This window comes from Camelus bactrianus, chromosome 5, assembly GCF_048773025.1.
Source record: "Camelus bactrianus isolate YW-2024 breed Bactrian camel chromosome 5, ASM4877302v1, whole genome shotgun sequence".
NCBI lineage: Eukaryota > Metazoa > Chordata > Mammalia > Artiodactyla > Camelidae > Camelus > Camelus bactrianus.
In genome coordinates this window covers 57837264-57862441 of record NC_133543.1, presented here as the reverse complement: position 1 = coordinate 57862441, position 25178 = coordinate 57837264, and the positions used below count along the sequence as shown (strand labels likewise).

General features: G+C 39.5%; 1 protein-coding gene across 1 annotated transcript in view; it reads left to right on the top strand.

Moving 5' to 3' along the window:
* PDE11A (phosphodiesterase 11A) overlaps positions 1 to 25178 on the top strand; it is a 327689-nt gene that overhangs the window by 159419 nt on the left and 143092 nt on the right. Inside the window, exons 6-9 of the mRNA XM_010959959.3 lie at positions 5057 to 5189; positions 19482 to 19557; positions 20730 to 20797; positions 21754 to 21846. Coding sequence (XP_010958261.1) covers positions 5057 to 5189; positions 19482 to 19557; positions 20730 to 20797; positions 21754 to 21846 — 370 coding nt within the window. The remainder of the gene's footprint in view (positions 1 to 5056; positions 5190 to 19481; positions 19558 to 20729; positions 20798 to 21753; positions 21847 to 25178) is intronic.

The following is a 25178-nucleotide window of genomic DNA, read 5'->3' as shown; positions in this document are numbered from 1 at the left end:
GTACCAAGCACAACCCTGCAGATCAAAAATCAGTTTTTGTTTACAAAGTATAAAAAAAGAACTATCTGTCCTAAAGAATTTTGGGAGTTCCTGACTCTTAGCATCTCTGAATCTTACCCACTGGATAATCCTCATGCTATCAGAGGGCAACTGACAATCATTCCCTGACAATAAGAAAATAATTATTCCTAACCCAATGATCTGTTTTTAGTTAATAGTCACAGTCTTCATTAATGATTGTTACCATGTCAAGGAGAGTGTGTTAGTTCAGTCCTGAAAAGGTTAAATTTAAGGTGCTTAGTGATAACCAGGAGGAAATGTCCAGAAAGTGCTTGTATATATATATGGAGGGAACTCAAGAGGGAGCACAATGGGCTGCTAATATGGATGCTGGAATCATCAGTGTGTGAGGAGTTGTAGGAACAAAGTGTGTGCATGGAACCACACAGTAGATTGGTTGGCCTGTTCCATTGTTGCCTGTTTTATCCCTTCTACCATATAGCCTAAGTTTTGATCTACTATTCATCATAACAATATGGAAAACCTCACACTTCCAATGCTTTACTTATGCTGTGGTTTTTGTCTGAAGTGTTTTTTACCTTCTTTCTCTGCCAGATGAGCTCTTAATTATCCTACAAAGATCAGCTTACACCAGTTTCCTTTGTGAAGTAGTTCCAAATACCATTCCCAGCCCAAATAGAGCTGTCTGTTCTTTCCTCTGTTCCCATAATGTCTTGTACATCCTCCTTTAGGGCATCACAATCCATTGTCATTGCTTGTGAGTTCCCTGAATGTGTGGCTCCTTTAGCTCCTACCTATACCTCTTTCTGTACCAGTAGAGGCAGGGCCGAACTGACCATCCATGTCTAGACAGGTTCTCATGTGCTGATGTTTTTCAGCAAAAAGGAAAGGACCCTTATTGATCACTTCATGCAGGATCCATCCTAGTACATTCTAAGACTTAGTAGGGGCTTAACCAATGGTCATTCTTGAAGAATGAAGTCTTTGGGAGTCTCTAATGAAGACTAAACTCTAGTGTTGAAAACAAAAACGTCAGTACAGACAATCTAATCATTAACATGATTTTATTCAGATATTTTGTCTTCTAATTTAGAGACTTGTTTTGAGAATTAATTCTAAGAAATAGTCTTAAGTTTATTTTCCTACAGTTTTCTCTGTTTGAACCTTCAGCTAAGATAGGTTTTTTCAGACAGTTGAAGACGATGAAGTTTCTTGTCTTGTGGTATTTATTTTGTCTTGTTTTGTTTTACTTGTATCGATTTCTCTCCTGTGCTACCCTGCAGCTTGTTGGCCCTGAGGTTTATATCTACCTCACTGGCCCTAATTTCAGGGACAGCCACTTTGCAGGAATTATGTGTTTGCTGTCATAGGGCAATTCTCTTTTATCCCTCCACAGTCAGTATATTTAAGCTCATGACGTTCTCTCTGAGGTCAGTGTGAGTCTCAAACTTGGAACAAGATACCACTAAGGAAGATATATTAAACTGCAGCCCTTAATAGAAAACTCACTTAAAAACCCACACTTTCCTATGCACCTGGTCCTGGTAAAATATGAGCTAAAGGATTTCTTTACAATTTGCCTGTTATTTTAAATTAATCTTCATCTTAGGGAGGTCTACCTTTTTAAAGAGTTAAAATAACCAAACTGGTTAATTTTTACTTTTAAAGGTATTTATCACTGAAGTTTAGGTGACAATTATATTTATTTTACTCTTCTCTTTCAAGGATTTTTTTTTGGGTGGGTGTCTGCACTGTGGGTTTTTTTTTTTTTTCTGTAAGCTAGAAATTTTTTTTTTAACATCCCCACTGCTGAGGTCAAAATTGTGTTATGACTTGAATGTGACAAAATATGAAACATGGACAGATACTAAAACAAATAAACTTTGGAAATATTTTAATGGTTTCTTAAGCAACTTTTGGTTTTCAACAACAAATGAATGTTGTCAAGAATTCTAAGCCATATTTCCTCTTTCTATGGTGTGCTGGGGTGCAATGTGACTTGGCAACATACACGTATATCCACCAATACTTGCACCAGACATTCATTCACATGTGATGATTGATAAACGTGTTTTTCTTTTTAATGAAAAAATGAATTGGCGTATAGGAACGCATCCATATACGAATGATCAGCACAGACCTATCCCCAGCCTATACAGAAAGGAAGGGGCTGTTCAAGGAGGAAACTTGTAACAACAAGACACAAGCAATACGGCCTTTGGACCTACCGATCAAAATACTATGCAGAGCTTAGGGGAGAGTATTCTTCCCTTATTCCATGAAGCATTGGCACCCTGGGAACCAGTGTCTGGCCTCCCTCAAGTGGCTTCCAAGCTACTTGATAAATTTGCTTTCCCTTTTTTTCTTTCTCTTCTTTATCTCCCTTCCCTTTATTACTGCCTTTCTTCTTCTAGAGAGGAGACTTTCTCTGTAGATTTTCCTGCATCTTCTCTCCCAGAGCAATCCATTTTATCCTTCCTGAAGATAATCCCAACTCTGTATCAGTATTTTCAGTCCTGAAGTCTTGCTAGAGGTTCTGGTACTGGATTTTCAACTATGAATAATGTGTTCCAGTCTCAGAGAATGTCTGTTATCTTTCCTCATCTCCCCAATCCTCTAAACATCTCCCTTCTGCTAATAGCACCATGGGCACGCAGGAACAACATGTCAGGCTCTGCTGTCCGCCCACTACGCCCGGCAGAAGCTTCTGCAGTACCTCTTGAGTGGCCAGCATCATCACCTCCCACCTGCACGACTTCATTGGTCTACTGGAAGTGCTCCCCACCTTGGGTCTCTCCTGGTTAGTTCTTCTAGCTTATTGCCCCTGGATTAAGCTTCCCAAGATCACAATTCAAATCATGTCACTTCCCTACTCAGTACTCTTACATGGCTCCCCATTGCCTATAGTTAAGTTCTCAGCAACTTGGTCAAAGCCTCCACCTCTAGGCCCTGACCTTCTGTTCAGTCTTATTCCCCCACAATGAGTATCCCGTGCTCCTATCAAAGGTGATTGCACACTGTTCCAAGGACACACCCTGGTACTCTGCTGCCTTTGTGTCTTTTGTTCCTGCTGTTTCCTCTTCTGTGAGTGCCTTCCTCCTTGCCCTTCCAGTCTCTCCTTGCTGAACTCTTGCTCATCCTGAGACCCAGCTTAAAGGCTTTCGACACTTGTTGATAAAACTGGTTCCTTCCTTAGTCCTCGTGTACCCCACTCAGCCTTGCCTTTACCCCAGCATCTCTCAGGCTCCTTCTCTGACATATCCCCAGGGTCTTGCCACAGCTCTTCTTCCCGCCTCACATCAGGTCACCACTTTCTATGCTGTTTTATCACAGAAGACAGAAACAAAACGTGTGGTACACAGGCAGAACAGAATGAACTGACACATCAATTAATCGATGCAAGAAATGATCAGCATTCAACCAAATCCTTTTATAAACTTAGAAATGACTTCTTTAAGTTGGAGCCACATGTTGGGTGTATTATCATGTTTCTTCCTCTATTTTGCTTTCATTGCAGCACAAGGTAAAATTTTACTTCTCATGGGTATAATATAGCAAAGAGAAAAAACAGAGACTTTTTGTTTCTCCTTTGCTTAAGAAGAAAAAGGCTTCATCTTCTATTCGAAGAAATCTTTTTACTTTTTTGATTTAGGCAACATCTGAGAAATACAAGACTCAGCTTCTTATTAAAGTTTCCATTTTTCAGCCAGAGATCCATAAAGAATAACTTTATGTATCAGTAACATTTAATATGCAATAAGGGATGAATAACATCACAAATATATGTTGAATTTATCAGACACAGACCAGCAGTCATTACAGATGAGTTATATTAATGATGGTAAATAATGTCTGGGCTTCCACTCATTCACGCATCCTGTGGCCTCTCTGTGCCAGTTCCTGGCCTTCCCCATGTGGCACAGATTCCACACAGGCATGTTATTGCATAATAACAATGACTATGTACAGCATTTAGGGTTTTTCTTACATATAATGCAGCTTAGATGAAAGAGTCAATAGCATTATTATTCTTGCTGTTGTATGCTCATTAACATCTCCAAGAACCCAGGGTTCCACCGAATGTAGTTTGAAAAACATTGCCATAGTATACTTGCATTCATTTACATAATTCCAATTATTACTGGCCAAGCCATGAATCTAACATCCTCCATGAAAATATTCCTTGATATTGCTAATTTGACCAGTACTCAATTTGGCATTTCCACAGCTCCTGGCAGTGCTGGATATGTGACTGCGGAAGAAACAGTGGAAAGGAGGGATGGAATGGGGAATCTGACTAATTCTTAGGGCATTTCTGTAAATGTGGTATTTGCAGTGAAAGTGACGAAAGGGAAAGTTCACAAGATCATTTAGCATAAAATTCCTTGTTAAAATCACATACGGATATATTTTAAATTATTAACGTTAGGGGTCGGTAGAGTTAAAACAGGTTTTTTAGTGAGCTTTTTAAGTAGAAAATGAATTCTTGTTAAGAAACCTATGCTGACACTACAAAACAGTCATATAGTCACTAAGATTACATGCAGTCTGGATGTGCTCTTCTGCTTAAGGTTTTGGAAATTCTCAGTTTATTTCCTGATTCTTCCCCATTCTTGGGTTTAATTTTTCCTGGTGCCAGACAGCTAGTCTGCTCAGTTAAGGGTGTGGACTGGGGGTAGGAGTCGGGGGTCAGTGGAATTTATTTGGCCAAGGCGTTGGTGTCCTGTCATCAGTTTGGTCATTACCTGATTACCTGCTTTATTCCTGACTTCTGTGGGGCTTAAATACAATCTAGAGCTGTTATTTAGATCATAGAGAATCTATCATTTTGACCAATGATTATTTTACATGATGGCAGGTGAGTCTTTTTGAAGTAGCTACTGATAATTATCTCACTATTGTTCTGTGACTAAAGTCATTTATTCCTTCTTAATAAGGATAGATAATCTGGCTATGAGTGTAGTCTTGCAGGGTTTGCTTTCAGGCAAATTGATATTCCTCTCTTTTCTTACTGCCTGCCTTGGTGTTCTGATAGTTTCAAAGAAAGCATGGAGAAGTCATCGTACTCCGACTGGCTGATAAATAACAGTGTTGCCGAGCTGGTGGCTTCTACAGGCCTCCCAGTGAACATCAGCGATGCCTACCAGGACCCCCGCTTTGATGCCGAGGTAAGTGGAGGCCTCTGGTTGCAATCTTAAGGTTCAGTTGTCACCCTGTTGATGGCTTGCCGGCTGGAGCCAAAAAGAGCATCATGCAGACCAACAGCAACCCCTGAGTTTACTGGCAGTTCTTCTACATCTTTCCCCTGGGATCTGACTTTTAGTACTGCTGAATGACAAAAAAAAGCATCCTCTCTCTACCCTGATTTGTGGCAAAATGGCCATATCGTTTCATTGCATGTGTTTGAATCCCTGCCAAATATATTGTTACATGTTGCATGTCTCTGAACTTTATGTAAATTGAATTATACTCTATGTCTTCTTCTGTGGCTTATTTTTTCATTCAGTATATGTTCCTGAGCCACGTGAATTTGTAATTCATTCATTTATTTTCACTACTGCAAAGTATCCCATTGTACGAAAAAGCGTTACTTTTTAAATCTGCTATAGTGTTGATGGACATTTGGATTCAGTGTTTCACTGTTACGTACACAACTGCCAAGGACATTCTTGGTCCTTTAGTCTGATGCTCTTTGATAATTGAGAACCTTTTGTATTAAACATATAATTAAACCCATGCATTAAATATACCCATGCACACTTTATATTAAACATAGTTTATACTAAACTACAAAATGGCCAATAATAAAAATGTATATATAGCATAGTTATTTCCCAATAGATGCCATACCAACTACCATATTTTAAGATTGCTCCCAAGAAACAGTGCATTGGCTTCTGTTATTATTTAATGTTAATTATGTAGGCGCATTGTACTGATATATGGAATATATTAAAACGATATTGATTCTGACTCAGCAGAAGTTTAAATTCTGAAGTAGTATAGAGTATCATACAGATAAATCTCCATGAACTTACAAAATGTCTCTACAGTTTGTGTGTGTGTGTGTGTGTGTTCAATAAATTACAAGTTTCTATTCTAGATAGCCAAGCTAGACCTGAAGAGGAACACGAGTGTTGTGCTGAGGAGGAGTGAGGAAATGTGCGCTCCAGACAAGGCTGAGGGGCGGGAGGAGCTTGGAGACAGTGACGCATTCTTGTGGCTGGAGGGTTGGGTAGATGAAGCTGGAGAAGGTAGCAGGGGCCAAGCTCACCCATAGACTTTGAGAGCTGTGTTAAGAAGTTTGAGTATTTATCTTGAGCAATGGAGAACCAGTAGTTGAGTCTTAAATGGGTGAGAAGCAGGAGTTATACTTTAGAAGGACCTCACTGGCTACAGGACAGGATAACTGGACAGTTCATCAAAAATGAGAGCTGGTCTACTATTCTGGAGATGGACAAGGATTCAGTCCTGGTCTCTCAGATGCTACAGTTTTTCCTCTGAATCCTGGCCTGTGCTGACTCTAGTATCTGGCGTGGGACACAGGGATGGTGGGGAGGCTGGAATCCAAGTCAGATTACTGCAGTTATACCTTCGCAGGTCTCTGCACAGAAATCATAAATTCCCCAAACCTACCACTTCTCTGTGGCTGCCTGGAATTCTCTCCTCCAAGGCTACATCCTCTACAGATTTCCTATTCATTCTTCAGCATCAGGCTGAGATGCTTGTACCTTGGAAATCCTTTCGTGAACTCCCAGTCTGGATTGGGTGTCTCTCCAGTGTGCTCCCTTCGCTGCCCCAGCGCTAACCTCCGTCTAGTTCTCTTCAGTCCTGATACATTATTTCTGAGCTTTGAGATACCTTCCTTGGGAAAGTCCACAGTCCAAAGCTTTTTTAGTTCTCCTCCTGTAAGGAAGAACACTACCACCTTGGTTCTGTGACCAGCAGAGCAGAAATGATTTCTAGGTGTCAATATTTGTGTCATTAGCATTACGATTGGGTTAGGGCCGATGTTATGAAGTTTTGCCTTTTGCTATATTTCTTTCCTCCTTGACTTTAAAGAGAGAATAGTGATGAACAGATTTCTAAACACAAAGTTTTATGAAGAAATGCTCTCAGTATTCTAGTATTAACCTCAGTAATAGCTGAACAAAGTGAAAAACTTGCTATAGAGGAAAAAATCATTCATTACCATTTCACTGTTACAAATCAGCATATTAGACTAGATGTCAAGAGACAATGGTCGATTCCTACTCCAAACTGTAGAGCGAAATTTGGTATGGATTGCTATTATTCTGCTTTTAGCTTTGGACCATAAAGTCAAATTCTGGAGAAGCAAAGAGTCAACAAATTACACCATTTTAGAAAGTTGGTGAGTAAGACATGTAAAAGTATAATGAAACGTGATATAGTAAACACTCACCCCCACCCCGAGTTTAAGAAAAAGAACGCGATCATTAATTCTGAATCTTTGTATTGATCTTTCCTAATCCCATCTCCTTTATTTCCGCCAGAGATAAACCACTGTCCTAATTTGAACTTAACATTCCTTTGCTTTTCTGTATAGTTTCATCACATATGTTTGAATCCCTGCCAAATACATCATTTCATTTAGCATGTCTCTGGACTTCATATAACCTTTATAGAAATTGAATTATACTGTATGTCTTCTCCTATGGCTTGCTTTTTAATTCAACCCATGAGTTGGATTAAACTTCCTGAATCATGTGGATTTGTAATTCATTCATTTATTTTCAGTGCTGCTAGGCATTCCACTGTATGCATACATGTCACTTTATTTATCCACCATAGCATTGATGGACATTTGGTTTCAGCATTTTGTTGTTACGTGCATAACTGCCAAGGACATTCTTGTCCATGTCTCCAAGTGCACAAGTGCAGGAGTTTTTCTAGCATCTCTACCTAGCAGAGTGACCTGCTGGGTCATAGGCTACAGGCATCTTCACCTTTATCAGGGAATAAAAAGTTCTTGTCCAATCATTGCTTTTTTATTCTTATGAAAAGCAGCATATATAGCAAGAGCAATTAATATCTCAAGAGTACTTCTTGCTAATACAATACAGTGAGCTTGAATATCTCGTATCCTGAAGTCTTCAGGCAGATTTACCACATCTCTTCCTGATTAGTGACACAGCCAGTTTACATCTTACTCCGGGCTTACAATCCATTCCTGAATAAGATGACCTGCCCCGCTGATCCGTACAAAGAACAATGTGAGCTCTTGAGCAAAAATGCAGCCGTTAATTCTGTGGGATTGAGCATAAAAATTTCATGCCCTGATCCAGTAGTTAGAAGCAACGATGTCTGTAAACTGTGGTAGGTTAAGCCGTGAACATTTTGTGAAATCCCTTTCTTCCTTATGATAGAATAAAACAAGGACTTAGACTATCACTATTTCTTGGCCTTCCACCCAAAATGCTTTCTGTCTGCCACAAAGCTAATACTGGATTTTAAATGCAAATCTGAAGATGCACAATACCATGATTTTTACATGTTCTCTTTGTGTGGTTCTGAAATTTAAAGTTACTCTATGTTTCCCTTCTCATGCTGAAGGGGAGAAGAATTGGAAAAGAATGAATTGATGCATATGGAGGTCAGAGAGAGAGAATTCTGCCTAAACACAGGCAGTTAGTAGATCTGTCCTACAAACATGTGTTTGTGGTGGTGGTGGTGGTGGTGGTGGTGGTGTGTGTGTGTCTTATGTACCAGGAAGAGCAAAATTACTTATCTGCTTAGGTTATCTCCCATCTCAAGAACACTTTGCCTCAGTGACAGATGTCAACTGCTTATGTTAATAATGAATGAAACAGACTCCAGGCTGAGCCACAGCACCACGCCCCTAAGAGGCTGAGAGGCTTGCACCCTCTCCTCACAAAGCCTTATGTAAGGGAGTGTAGATCAGAAGATAAGGACAATCATTTCAGATAACATCTTTCATTAACATATTAAGTATTTCCCTCAAGATAAAAAAAATGTCACGACAAAATGGAATTGTTTCACCCTTTCACTCAAGGTAATTCTAGAATCACTCTAGAGACAGAGGGTACCTTTTAGAACAGTGCTGTCTTCTTACAAAGGTTTGAGTCCTCTCTTCCTGAATTTAGCACATGGGTCCATAACTTTTCCCAGTAATCATGACTAAGTAGTTGTTTATCAATGGTAGAATATAAGGAAAGAGTTTTAAAATCCAAGATTAATGGATTATCTCCAATAAGTGTTCCCATTTGGAAAAGTGCTTGCTTTTTTGTTCTCCACATTCACTGATTCCTCTGAATGGTTTGAGGCTGGTTAACAGAAATGATAATTTGCAGAAAGGTTCCATGGGGAATCCTGAATCCTTTTCAAAGCATCTCCTATTTTTACCTACAGATTTTCTCAATATAAGTCTATGTAATGGATTTACATTTGCCAGAAACACAATTATTCTGAACACTGGTATCTGTCCTAAGTTTCTCAATAGCTAATTTTGGCAACTTGAAATTTCTTCACTGAATGTGGAGAAGAACCCCAATTTATTAGACAATAGTGACCTGGAATAGAACACCCCAAAGTAGACTGGCCTTATGCTGAGGTTTCACACTATAGATACATCAACGTTCAGTTAATAGAAATAGTAGAGATTTCTTTACTTTAAAGGTGAGGAAACAGAGACTCAGAGCTGAAGTGACTTGCCTAAGGCCACACAGCTTCCTTGAGACAGGGCACAGAACAGACTAACAGACTGTGGACATTCTGATTTCCAGTTCACTGCTCTCTCCCTGAGTGGCCTCTCAGAGGACCAGCTGCTAAGGGGCTGCTTGGAAAACAGAATCACAACTCTGTCATTCCTCTCTCCACACAGGCACATGAAGGGATGGCCAGCAGACCTACCTTTTTGTCCTGTCCGTCCCACTCACCAGCTGAGTGGTCTTGGGCATACTGCTGGCATATGTGCTGTAACATGTAAAATTCTATATAAATATTTTATAACCTGTGCAGTCCCATTTAATATCAGGTGAGGATTTTAATCTGATTCAGGACTAGTCTGTTGGTTCCAAGGGAGTGCTAGATGCAAGCCCTTTTCTCTGAATGAGGAGTTCTTTACGGTCCAGAACTGCAGACCAGCTTGTCTGTTGATACGGACAAGCCAATGTCAGTGTCCCCTTCCTCCAGAACACAGTGGGAGGAAAGTCTCTAGCCAAAGAGGGGAGTTAAGGGGGATCATTTGTTGGCAGTAAAGAAGGGGTGGTGGCAATAATCTGATAAATCATAGGTCTTCAAGCAAACCAGGTCTTTTCCTGTCTGGTCAGAGGAGGAAAAATCGCAGGTGTCAGCTACAAAGGTGGTGAAGGCTGGATGTATGTCCGGTGGCCTTGGGCTGCCCTGGGGAGATGTTCACCATACCCTCTCCTATAGGGACCAGCAGTATGCAGCCCTGACTCTTCACGAGAGTGGCTAGCCAGACATCCAGGGGCCAGGTTGCCTAGGCACATTAGAATGATCAAATTTCAGGGGCTGACTACACTGCCCAGGCCCAAGCAACCCACCAATCCTTAAACATAAGCTAAAAGTCAGTAGCTAACAAGAAAGAATTTACTCTGTCAAGGTTTGCTTTAGCTGTACAGCTAAAATGGAAACTATATTTCTAATTCCTGTGTCTTTCCTACCTTGTAGTAACTTCTGCTAAGTCTTCTTCCCAAAGATATGCAACAAGAGAATGATCCTTATTTTGAAATCTCAGTGGTGAAACCGTTGTTCTTCCTTTTGATAGAAGCTACAAAGAGCTGTCTTTAATGTGATATAAACCTCCTCCCAGGTGCTGTCAAGCACTTGCTGTGAGGGCTGTGGGGCAAGTAATCATAGTTGTTCACCTGCTGTGTGTTCTCTTTGTGATTGTTTTAAATATTTAATGACATTCCCTCCTTGGGTTGAACAGAACAACTTAGCAGGCGAGGCGCAGTGAATACTTGCCCTCTGTCTGCCTGTTTGAGCTGACTCCTAGGAGTGGTGCCTGCTGGGCTTCATAACATGCATTGTTTTAAAGTCAGACTCCTTGTTTATGAGTGGAAAATTATGACAGAATAGTTATATAAGACAGTCACAGAGCCAGAACCAAATTTCTGAGGTTTAAATTCTGTAGCCTTATGAAGATCACTATATGTTTATTCTGTTATAAGATTCCTTGATCCTTGAAAAGGAGGCAAGACAGAAAAGATCTACTAAATATAACTGATTATGTTTATTTATAGTGGCTCAAGAAACACTCACGTTGATGGATTATCATGCTAGCAGGTTTTGTAGTTTAACAGTCATTTGCTCTGTGGTGGGGGCATCTGTGCTTGGCTCCTAAAGACATTGGCAGGAATATCATGTATGTTGACTTTCTATTGCTGCGTAGCAAATCACTATAAATTCAGCAGCTTAAGGCAAACATCTGTTTTATTATCTCACGCTTCTGTAGGTCAGAAATCTGGACATGATGTCACTGGTTTCTCTGCTCAGGGTCTCACAAGGCTGAAAGTAAGGAGGTGGCCAGGTGGCATTCTCATTTTAATCTTGGCATTCTTTTCAAAGCTCATTCAGGTTGTTGGCAGGATGGAGTTCCTTGCAGTTATAGACTGAGGTTCCCATTTTCTTACTGGCTGCTGACCAGAGGTCTCTCTCTCCACTCCTAGAGCTTGCCCTCAGCTACTAGCCATATGGCCCTCTCACAACACAGCAGCTGACTTCTTCAGAGCCAGCGGGAGAATCTCAGTCCACTTGTCTGTCACAGAGGCTTAACGTGATGTCAGGAGTGACTCTTGTAATCCCAGGAGTGGCTATCATCACCTTTGCCCTATAACGACCTAATCAAGGGAGTAATAATCCTAACATATTCATAGGTCCTGCCCACACTTGACGGCAGAGTTGGGGTGGATTATACCAGACTTGTGAACTAGAGAAGGAGCAGGTGCAAGTCTTAGAGGGCCACCTTTAGAATTCTGCCTACCACACTATAATAAGGACTAAAATTGGGTCCACACAATATCTCTCACCCATGAGGCAATCTATGTGTGCTGATATGGAAAAATAGCTGCAAGAACAAAAGCAAGCCACAGAGAGGTATGTTTAGAATCATATATAAAAAATATCTATAGAATAACATATGTGGGTATGTATACATTTATATGCACATATTTTTCTAATAGACGTCTCAAACTTAACATGCCCCAAATCTTTTTTCTCCCAAGCTTGCTCCTCTCTCTGTTTCCCTATCTCTGTTAAGACAACTCACTTCCTGATGCTTATGCAAAAAATGTTATGGCATGATTCTCTTGTGTTGCACATCTGACTCATCAGGAGGTCCAGTTGGCTCTACCTGCAATATTTATCCAGAATCTGACCACTTCTCACCATTCAACTGCTAGGTTGAAGCCACCATCATCTCTGGAGTATGTCATGGCCGTAGCTTCTTAGTCTCCCTCTCTGCTTCCACCCTTCCTCTCTACAGTCTGCTCTCAGTACAATAGCCAGAGGTTTAAAATTTTTAAGTTGTACCGCACAAAGTCTTCAAAGTCTCCTTGCAATTCTTTCAGTGGCTTACATTACCCTATATAGTCTGTTACCTCATTATCCACCCCCAGCCCTCACTCACACTCCTCTAGCCACACTGGTCTCTTTGTTATTCCTAGAACATACCACTCACCTATCTACCTCAGGGCCTTTGCACTGGCTACTCTTCAGCTGAAATACTCTTCCTCTGATATCTGCATGGCTCACATCCTCACCTCTATATAGTCATTGTTCAAGTGTTACCTGTTAATAAGGTCTGGCGCTCTTGGTATTTCTAATCCCTTTTATCCTGTTCGACTTTTCCCCCATAATTTTTAATACCTTCTAATGTATAATTTATTTATATATATTTTTTGTATTGTTTGTCATCTGTCTTCTCTCACTAGCAGGTAAGCTCCCTGCAGGTGAGGATTTTGGCTTTGCTCACTGATATATCCCTAACAAGTAGAACAATATTTAGTACATAATAGGCATTATTGTTGGATATTGTTAAATATATTATCTTTGTTATTTATAAGTATATTATATATTGTTGAACATATTATAAACTGATGTATGAATATGTAACATATTTGTAGGAAGAAATCTAGGAAGAACTTACACCAAACTGTTAACAGTTGCCATCTCTAAAGATGGCAAGATTATAGCTTTTGATTTTGTTTTAGCTTAAAAATTTCACAAGTGTTTGTATTATTTTTATAATCAAGCAAAACTATAAAGATGTTTTAAGATGTTACACCCTTTTTATCTTCTATGAAATTGTATTTTACCAGGCTATTGTGAGCCCTCTGAAAACTATAAACTGTTACTCAAAACCAGAATTGAAATAATGCAAAATTTAAGTAAGTTAACTTGCCTTGCTGTATCTTTGAGGAATTCAGATGGGTTAATTTCTGTTGCCCTCGCCAGCATGGAGTGTTGGTTGGCTTTTATTCTAAGATCTTTGTCTGAGATTGTCCCAACAGCATGTGTATAAACTGCATTTGCAGATGACCTGCCATTGTATCAGGTGGCTTTCTGGAGTGCATACTCCGTTTACAAATACCTTCACCACAGAAGAATTACTCTGGCCTTGCTTTTAGTTAGCCTTGTGCTTATGAACTCAACTCCCGATAATTAGTTACGCTCTAGAGCATCACCTGTGAAGCTTTCTGCCCTACTTTTCATACTAGATTCAAAAGAACACCTTAAACCAAATACACTAATGCACAACAAGCCATTATTTATTCAATATAAGGTATAATATTCTATTGTGTAATTTAGTATTTCCTTCTGTTTGTATAGTTTTGGAGAGAATTTTCAGAGCCATTACATGCAGGGTGTGTTTTCTGCCTGCAACAGGAACGAACAGACTCAAGGTTTAAATAGGGAAGGGTCACTAAGGGGAATGGCAGGAAATAACTAAAAAGTAGGGCATGCCTTATGCCTGGATGGTTTGGTGGTCTGTGTGCTACAAATTCAGGAGAAGGGGAAAACCCATCAGCTCTCAGATCTCCTCTGACATGGGGGGTTGATGCCCAGAGTTACGCAGTGAAGTCTGAGTCTGTCATTCTTCAGTCCTATGCAGTTCTTCTGTATGGAGTTCTTTCTCTGATTTTTTTTTTTTTTATTAAAGCCTGTTATAGACAACTCAGTAGTTCTTACCCTTGTCATGTAGCACTTAAGGATAATGGGGCTGTGGACTCTGAGATCTTTTGACTTTGAGCATTAAAGCCCCTTTCGCCTGTCAGATCTTCACGGCAAAGTACTTCCGCAGTCTGGATGCTGAGTGCTGGCCCGGCAGGACAGCTCCTTTTCCATTCTCTGTGATGCCTTCTGGCCTGTCAGTTATGCTTCAGTGACAAAAGGAAATGTACAAAAGTGAAACCATTAAGAGAGGGGGCTCTGCGGATCTGCTGAAATGCATTTGCTACTGGTAATCTCTGTCACTGATAGTTAGTGTAAGCTTGAGATGCTTTTCTCAGAGTAGAGTTTGGTAGGGAAGATTGGACAATGGATGTAGGATTTCCAGATGACAAGGAGGACAAGGAAAGTCAGGAGGCTTACTAAGACTTGAGTAAGATCTACAGTTGGGAAGCTGTGGGGAGTGAAGACAAACAGGGATCCCCCGATTCTCAGAGTCGAGCAGACTTGGCTGCATAGGTGGTGGAGATAATGCCTCAGCTCTCAGCCCAAAGGCCAGTTATTTTTTTGGAGTGCTTCTGTCAGGATTTAAGGATCATTTGTAGGCAGTGTTCTGGAAGAGCCATTGAGATGGATCCTTATGTGCAGGTGAGGTCGGTACCAAGAACTACCTCCCTGCTGTTTCAGAAATCAGGGGACTGACTCGGAACATCTCCCCCCTCAGCTTGTCCTAGTACCAGAATTTCTCACTGGTAGATTGGCGTTTGAGGGGATAAAGTGTTACTTTAGATTACTGTTAAAGTTGCACATATCTTCCTCGGGAAATAAAACACATTGCACATTAATGAACAGTATTATTTTTTCACCAATTCTTTTAACGTTTCCTTTGACTGCCTTTGAGAGACTGGAAAACACAAGTATGTTTTGGTGGCTCCATGAGGTAAACCATCTTTAATTATATCCATTAACTGGAGAAACCCTATGAGGACAGAGACTAGGCACAATTTTTAGTATATACATCTTTAATAGGATAGAACTAGGCACCCCCAGATAACATATGTATTTTAATGGGAGCCTCCTGGAAGGCTGCTTAGTTTCACGTGGTCTAACATTTGGGACTCTAATGGTGTGAATTTTAAACTATGAATGATTGAGCAGGGACCCTGTGGAACAATGGAGCAGATATTTCTGGGAAGATATTTCTTGCAATACTAGTGATATTTACATTTGTAAAATACCTTACAAATTTTGAAACCCTTTCACACACATATTCTCGTAAAACAACTTGGAAAATAAGAAAAAGCACAAAGAGGAAAAGGCGGGAATCTGCTATAATGCCAAAATCTGGAGATAACCAATGTTAATAGTTTGGCATGCCGGAGATAAATATTGATGACAAAATGGAGGCATGAAGATTTTGGTGACTTGGTTGGGGTTGAGATAGATATTTTGAGCTCCATTGACTGATACAGTCTGGAGACCTGGGACTATCCCTCTGATGAACAGAGACGATTCCTTCATGCCTTCTTCTTTCTCCCTCCTGGGACCTCATTCTTCAGAGGGCTTGCGCTTCTGTGCTGGGTTCATCTCCCTTGTCCTTCTCCTTCAGCCCCTGCGGAGGGTGACATATGCCCCCAGGCCCTGCTGTTTCATATAGTCATATAAACTAACCTGGATTGGTTCAACTTTCCAGAAACAACACACACTGACACAAATAGACAACTAGGGGATTGCCTTAATGATCCTGAAATCAGAAAATTCCCTTCCATCATACTCTGCCATCCTTCCTTTTTCCCCTCTTCCATCTTGTGGGGCTTATCGTCACTGCCCCCTCTTCCTTGTTCTCATAGCCAGTTAGTTCTGGCCCCACTGCCTTCCCTCAGCCACAGTGGGACTGATTAAAAAAACTCACAGCATCCTCAGTCACCTCTCCCCTCATCCTGTTTTCAGCCCACACGAGACTAGCTCTGGGTTGATGCAGCTCTGCTGCCTCAGAGTGGCCTTCGTCTCCTCCGGAACCAACCACTGGACTTCTGTTCCTGAGCCCATTCTGTCTTCCCTTGACTCTCTTTGCCTTCAGTTATCCTGCTTTGTTACTAAATCCCGTAACCCATTTTCAGCACTTACTCTATTTGACTATTCTGCACCATTTGATACAGTGGTTCCCCTATAAATTCTATTGAGAAAATAACTTTTTCTCTTGTGTACAAGGAATTCATTATCTAAAATTTAAAAAAGAGAAACAGTGATTTAAAAACTCCCATAGGCAGAATTCTTTCACAGTGTATTCATATACCAAATCATCATGTTGTACACTTCAAGTATGTTACAGTTTTGTCAATTATACCTCAGTAGAGCTGGGTGAAAAAAGGATCTGTGGTTACCAGAGGTAAGCAGGGATGCAGAATGACTAGGTGGAGTACAGAGGATTTTTAGGGGCAGTGAAACTGCTCTGTATGATACTGTAATGGTGGATGTGTCTTTATAAAGTTGTCAAAACCCTTTGAGTGTTCAGCATTGAGAATGAACCCTAATGTGAATTATGAACTTCGAGTGATCTGATGAATTCGTGTGGGTTCATCAGATACAACTACTCAGGTGAGGGAGGTTGATGTGCGTGTGTGGGCAGAGGGTATATGAGAACTGCCTGTACTTGCCCTCATTTTGCTGTGAACCTAAGTTCGGAGTTCGAGATTTGCAGATACTGACTACTATATATAAAAAAGATAAACAACAAGTCCTACTGTATAGCACAGGGAACTATATTCAATATCTTCTAGTAACCTATAATGAAAAAGAATATGAAAAGGAATATATGTATATGGATGACTGAAACATTATGCTGTACCCCAGAAATTGACACAACATTGTAGACTTTGACTATACTTCAGTAAAAAATAAAAATTGAGAAAGAAAAAGAAAGCTATTCTTTGCTATTTGAAAAGCAAAGAAATAAACAAAAACTCCCATGGACAAACAATTCAAAGGGAGCTATGGTGGTTATAAATTTTCCAGAATTTTCCAATGTATATAATATGTGTTTGTACACTCATACTATTATCATTTAACATAGTAAAATTTTCCATGTTAACAGATATTCTTCTATAGCATGATTTTAATTAGATGGACAATATTCCACTGTGCTATGATTTGCTTAACTGACGCCCTCCAGGGGAATGTTCAGTGATTTGTGATATATATATAGTGATTGTCATCTATTTGTGATATATCATTGTCGTAAATAAAGTTATGGTTCACATTTTTATATATAAACTTTTGTGCATAGCTGTGTTATTTACCATAGGGCAAATTCTTAAACATAAAATTGATACGTCAAAGAGCAATTATACTTTTTAGTCTCTGGACATGTGTCAACACCTCTCTTTCCAGAGCGGTTGTAGCAATGTGTCCACACATTAGGATCGCTGTAAAGCCTGAGGTGAAGAGTATGAGCTTTGGTGTTCATTTCCATCCCTCTGGCTGACCCCACCTCCTTCTTCCTGCCCTAAATATTGTGTCTGCTCAGGTTTGATTTTTTATCTTTTTTGTCTTTTTATTTAACCAGTTCTTTCTTGGTGATTTTACTCACTCGGTTAATACCAGAGGCTGACGACTCCTTCCCTCCTACCGGCCAGTTGCCGTCTCAGCTGTAGCGTGTGTCAGCTTGAGCTCAGAATCATTTCCCTCCTCCTTCTGTGTTCCGGCCTCAAGGAGCTCCACTACCCTTACTCAAACCATAAACCTCAATGTTAAATTTGGTAGGGACAAGAGAACACATACTCCCACCTCCCTAGAATAAAAATTCTTTTGGGGAACTATAATAATTTTTGGGAAACAGAGTTCTCTTTTCTTTCACTGACAAACAGCCCAAGGTTTGTTTTTCTCACCATCAGCCTCTCAGGCTCTCTCCTTGTGTCTCTCACTCACTGAGTGTTGCCTTTCTTCTTGCACTGTGACCTCTCCCCTCAGCTGCTTCAGATTTCCTACGAGAGCTAAGACAGGGGTATGGTCATCCGGGAGCTGGCAGAGGCAATTGTGCCTACTGCTCGGTGCTGGCGCGGGACCACACCCAAAACGAAACACACCTAGCCATCCTGGTGCTGCTCTGGCCGGCCCAAGTCTATAGAGTATGTCTCCCAGACCTCTCTCAAATTTTTCCTCCTCTTTGTGCTCATAGCATCGCTGTAATTCAGACTTGCTCCTTGGGGAGAGGCAGAAAATCACTTTGTTCTTTTGGAAGGTAACTTTGATGGATGTGTTTGTTCTTGTGTGACTTCCTTTGAATCATTTTCTCCCCTTTCAAGGCAGTTAATTTCTCTAAGTCTTATCTGATAAGAGAAGATGTTAACAGTACCTACCCCGTAAGGTTGTTTTAATGAGTGTATGCAATAATGCACATGAAATTGCTAACTGGGTGCCTGACATCAAGTGAAGATCCAATAAATGTTAGCTTGTCATCATCATTGTCACCCTCGCCTTGGAAGACCCAGTATTAAGTGGTGAAAACTGCTCCTGATTTCTCTAAACACAGTCAGTTGCTGGCTTTTCAATAGTGTTTGAACATTCTTTAGTTGGACACTTATTTTATCTTAACTACTTCTGGCTGTGAGCTACTCAAGGGTAGTAACTGCTTGAATTCATTTTTATATCCTTGACATCCAGCAGTGTGTCTGGTGCATCAGAGGTGCTGATAATTATACATTTATGTTTCAAATATATCATCTCCTGATAATGTGTTAGGGTACAGAAAGATCTTTGAATCGCTACATTTATCTTATATTTTGCAACTTCAGTTTTAGTATATGATTTTACTACATAATAAATTAGTAATGTTAAAATAAAGAGTATTAAAAGTAAATATACAGATAGTAGCATTATAAGCTCAAACATTTTTACTAACAGATGTGCTCAATCAAAAAGAAATACTGGCCAAGTGTTTCAATAAAATGCTTTAAATACTCAAAGCAGAAATGATTGCCAGAATGGTGGTGTGATTGTGGTCAAGATAGTTTCACTACATCCAGCCCTCTTTAGCTGCAGGGCTTGGAGGAGGTAGTGTCGGCATGGGGCACTTTGGTTGCTTTGTATTTGGTTAGGGCTTGATTTCCTTGGGATGTTTGTTGTGAGGTTTTAAATGAAAAGAGGCAGGTGAGTGTATGTATTAAAAATTAGATTATAATGTGTCCTTTTTAAAGGTATTTTAAAATATCTGTTATGAAGAGTGGTAAGCTATAAGTCAGAAATGAGTAGATAATATTTAATTTTAACTAACTACTTTCTTCTAGGCTGACCAGATATCTGGTTTTCACATAAGATCTGTTCTCTGCGTACCTATTTGGAATAGCAACCACCAAATAATTGGTAAGATGTTACCTAAATAGAAAGAAATACAAATTTACTTTCAATTGCATCCACATCTTTTATATATGTTCCCCCTTTTATGTCCAGGACTCATCAACTTACGTCTCATATTCTTGTATAATCTCACAGGTGCAGACTCCTGATGAAACAGTATTAATCAGAACAATGTACAAAAATTTATTCTTTTAAATAAGAACCAATCATTTTGCATGCTTTAGAATTACAGTTATTTTTTGTTTGTGCTAAATAGGGACAGAAAGGAATGGTTTTCAAGATTGTTGAGTTTTTCTGGTTAGACTTGTGAGCCTCAATAGTCATGCCCAGAACATCTGGTATGATGCTGGAAATGAACTTTGCAAAGAGGACACACACATATTAAGTTTGTTAGAACTAGTTGAACCCCATTGGTAGCAGGCAACAAAACTAACCTTGCTTTGAAGGTTAACTGTATCATAATTACTAACATTTCTTGAATGTTCCCTCCATGTGGAGCAATATGCTTTACAAACATTCAAACTTACCTCATTTAATCTTCATAACCTTCTGAGATAGTTAACATTTCAATCCCCTTTTTACCAATGAGGAAATTCAGTGTTAAAAAAGTTTACTTGCTCAAAGTAACACCACTGATAGTGGAGTTGAAATTCGAATCAAGGCAGTGGTAACTCTGAGCCTCTGTTCTTAATCACTATGCCATGCTGCCATACTGTATTTCAGATAACTGAAAAAAAATTTTAAGTATATATATGTATATATATTTGTATGTATACATATGTATATACACAGCAAGTTATAGATATTCAGGTGTATATATATGTTTATGTGTATATGTAACTGTGTATATGTATATGTGTATGTGTGTTTATATGCAAGATATATCAGTTATTGTGCACAGTCATCCTGAAAACCATTTTCAGAGAATCTGATGGATGCCTGGTAGAACTCCAGGCTCCACTGAGACCTAGCCTGGATATCAGAGCCTGGAAAATAGTGCACATCCCTGTGCACCTCAGATCTGCTCTCATGGAAGCAGCAGGTGTTAGAGCAGCCAAGGATTGAACTGAGTGTCTGCACTTACTTAGAGGAGGCACAGAGGCAGCTGGGGCTTATAGATTGTAGTGACAAGGCGTCCAGTGCTGAAAATGACCACATATCCCAATCTCTTTTCACAGGAGTGGCTCAAGTGTTAAACAGACTTGATGGGAAACCTTTCGATGATGCGGATCAACGACTTTTTGAGGTAAGAAAATAAATTTGTGAACCAGGGCTGATAGCTGAGTCATCAGTAGTCTCCTGGTTAAAGCGTGCCACATTATTAAGGATAAATAATTATTAGTTAACAATTGTTAATCATTACTGTTTAACAATTGTTAAACATTATTTGACAGTGTGATGAAATTTAAAGGAAGATTTAAAGCATATATCAATGTTTAGGTAAGATATTATTCTCTTTTTCATCAATTAGATTATGTTTCCTAATTATTTTTATCTTAATTTTATTACAGAATTGACTTGCCTCCCTTTTCTCTCCAAAGTGTTAATTGTCTTATCCTTGCCTTACTCACGTATTCAGTCTTGAGACCGCTAGGCTGCCTTGCCAGGTGTATTGCCATCACCTTTCTTATGTTCACAAGCTTCTGTTTACTCCAGTCTGCCCCCTAGTGGGAGAGGTTAGCTTTGACCAGGCTTCCTAGCAGACTGTACCAACATGAAAACCCCGTGATTATTTTTCTCTACCCGAGAATACATCATGGCTTCTTTACTGAGTCTAAATCAATCCTCTGTCTCCTTAATATTTACTTTATGGATATACTCACTTGATTTCTTTACCAGAATATTTTATAGCCTAGCTACTGAAAGAGGTGGCTTTTGGTTAAAAGGCATCAAATTATGAAAATCAGCTCACAACCTAAATAAATTAAGAACACATTTAAGTGGACCATATGTTTTTAAATGTGTAAATGATTTCTTTAAAATGGCATTAAATTAATAATTTTTCTCGTGTGCAATGTGATCTATAAAGTTGTTTCACGACAATAGTAATTAAGAATTTTAATATGGGTATTTCTGCAAGGCCTCCCCATGTGTACAATAAAATTATATTTTCAGGCCCATCCCTGATGACTGCCTGCTTTCATATTAGGTTATTCCAATGAGTTATTCCAGTTTTTAATTAGTGAGTGTTCTATTTTCTAGGCTTTTGTCATCTTTTGTGGACTTGGCATCAACAATACAATTATGTATGATCAAGTGAAGAAATCGTGGGCCAAGCAGTCCGTGGCTCTTGATGTAAGTGTCGTATTTACATTGGAATTTATGCTAAAAGCCCTCATTTTATAAGGGGGGAAAAGTCCTTGTTACGGGGCTTAATTTCTTAATTTTTAATTATCTATTCATTGGGTTTTAATCACTTTAGAGTCATAGATTTAAATTTGATGAAAGCTAAATATTCTCCCTAGAAAATTGCACATATGCACACAGCTTTACATATAATTCTGGGAAGTTCACAGATATCATGAAGCCCAATCATATATGTTGGACAGTTAAATACAGGTTTTAAATATTAGGTTTATTAAAAGTGATGACCCAAAAATAGTTTGTCAGGATTTAAATTGTATTACGAACACATTTTGAATATGCACAGAGATTCTAGAAATTCACAACTTTTCATACCATAAGAAAAAAACTTGCTATAGAAATATGGTACCCAGATGGGGGCTCTCATCCTACCGTTACCCAGCTGCCCCCCCCCCCCACACACGCACATACATTCCACCGAGAACTCTGACCTATTTCTCATGCCTGCACTGAATCTCCTCTCAGACCCACCAAGTTACAGAAGAACAGTTCTTATCTCCCCTGAATCCCAACTTGTTTTGACCCAAGACCTATTTTTTTTCCAACTTCTAGTCTAGCTATTACCAAATATTTTATTTATATCTATGAAATATTTATTAAGTAAGGCAGATGACATGTCAATGTCTAGGTAATGTTGTACAGAGCAGTGGCATATAATACACGTACACAGTCGTCAAAACATTCCAGGTACCAAGTGAGACATTGGTAGAAAGAGAAAACCAAGGGAGAGGGTAAGTAGGTGAGCCATTGGTATCTGCAGAACTCTGACTGGAAGTTTAGAAGATGTAAAGTTAATAGTCATCTGTCTATATATTCTTTTCTCCTAACCAGACCGTGAAACCTGGAAGCAACAGGGAGTTTTATCTTTTTTTGCAGTCTTATTCCCAGAGCCTAGCAGGGTGCTTAGCACACAAGAGGTGTTTATTGAATGGTTTTTGGATTGAATGATTCAAATGGAGGGAGGGAAAGAAGGAGGAAGGAAAGAACAGAGAAAGGGATTTTTGTTTTGCTCTCCTTCCAAAGTAGTCCTGCTTTGTTTATATGTAACATCTTTACAGTAAGGAATAAACACAGTATCTATAGGATGAATGAATACATAGGTGAACTGTAAACATGCAACCAGCCAACGAGAATCACTAGTAGAGCATTAAGGTCTGTGTGCAGAACTGTTTTCAGATGCTACCTCTGTCACCTCAATTGTGAGAATTAAATGAGGTTGATGCACGTGAAGATTTTAGTAGGCAGTCAGTAAAATTATTGCAGCAACAACAATCACTATAATATTACTTGTCATCATATATTTATCACTGAGAAGTCATCATGGATTGGGAGATTTGGAATTTGGAACAACAAATGTTGTCATATCTCCTTGGCCATCATCAAATTTGGATCTCCAGAGTGTTACTTCATCCACTGTTTCTGAATCTCTGCAACTATGAAAAGGAGGACTCACTATACACTAGCCCCAGCTAAACTCTACTTCATGTTGCCTTGGTAGAATTTTCCCTCCCTGTCTCGGGCTAAAATAACTGGATTGAAGCATGAATGGCCATTTACCAATGAACGTCGGCACTCTCACTGGTACCACTTCTTAATCCACACTCCGCCCCAAGGACCTCAGTTCCCATTACCTAGAAAGTGCTGATGTAGTCACAGTCCCCTTACCCATGAATTGCTCGTTTGGGTTCATAGTGAACACACTCTGGTTTGTGTAGCTCACATATGGACTTCTGTCCATAGACACAAAAATTATTATTGATGCACCCAAATTTTCAGCTCAGCTCTGAGCCTTGTGACAGTCTTACCTTTCAGAAGCTGACTAGTATGTGCGGAGTTGTATGCTCTGTGTGCTTTATTTTGTGCTAGTGTCAAAAGTGGCATTCCCAGTCAGAATGCTGGTGTTGCCATATTTGTTTTGTCCCTCCCACCTCCACTCAACTGCTGTCTCACCAGATACCAAGTTCTCAGCTCTAATAATCAGGTTCTCTCCACCTCACTCCTGGGCCTAAGGATCCATCTGCAAGAATATCTGGAAGGATTTCTTATCTCAGGACTTTGATGAAGACAAAAAATAATTTGTTGAGAGCTAACAAACCCAAACTCTGGAATGAGATCTACATATTCTAGAGTATACATTAACTTCTGAATGAATCTATATTTTAAGTTTATGTATTTATAAATATTACACATGAATATGAATTATGTAATATTTATGTAAATATTTTATTAAAATTACATATGTATGTGTTTATAACCAGTGTAGTCCAGTGAAGGATTTAAGGTACTTTAGAGGAAAATGTAGCAAACACTTTTAAAGGTAAAATAATAAAAATCACAGAAGCAAGAGAGAGAACATGAGAGTGCATGCGAGCAAGTGGGGGTGTACAGAGCCACACACGCTGCTGTCTTTGTGTTAGCCCCGCTCCTCCTCTCCACGGACCGGGCTAACCAAGGGAAGATTCCCCACTCGCTCTGGTCAGGTTCCTCTTGTGTTGTCTTATTTTTGCTTATTCTCTCCAGTTTTTATCCTACTTGAACTTGTCCCAAGAAGATCTATGTCTAAGTGTAGTTTTCTCATTTCCGTAATTTTCTTGCAATGTGTTTTTCTCAGTTGGTAACAAGAGGAGTGAAATAATGCATCCCACTGCCTCTGGTGACAATACCCACCCGAGAAGCCTTTCCCTCCCCAGAAAAGGAGCGCGTAGCTCCTGGCCTGGAGAGGTAATGTGAATACATCCCTTCCTGTGCGCTCCTGAGACTCTTGCGAGACAGCACAACATTCATTTTTGTCTTTTAAAAATCGTTTCCTGCAAGCATTTTAAGTAAAAATACCCTTTTGATGCATCCTCTGGAAGTAAACATCCTCCAGATGAATTCTCTGGGAAGACTAATTCTCACAAGTGCTCCCTGCAAATGTTCAGAGTTCAGTAGAGGTACACTTTTTAAAAACTGAAGTATAGTTGATTTACAATGTTGTGCTAGTTTCTGGTGTACAGCATGGTGATTCAGTTATACATATATATATATATATATATATATATTCTTTTTCATATTCTTTTTCATTATAGGTTATTGCAAGCTATTGAATATAGTTCCCTGTGCTATACAGTAGTAGATCCTTGTTGTTTATCTAGTCTGTATATAGTAGTTTGTATCTGCTAATCCTAAACTCCCAATTTATCCCTCCTGTGTCTTCCCCTTTGGTAACCATGTTTGTTTTCTACATCTGTGAGTCTGTTTCTGTTTTGTAAATAAGTTCATTT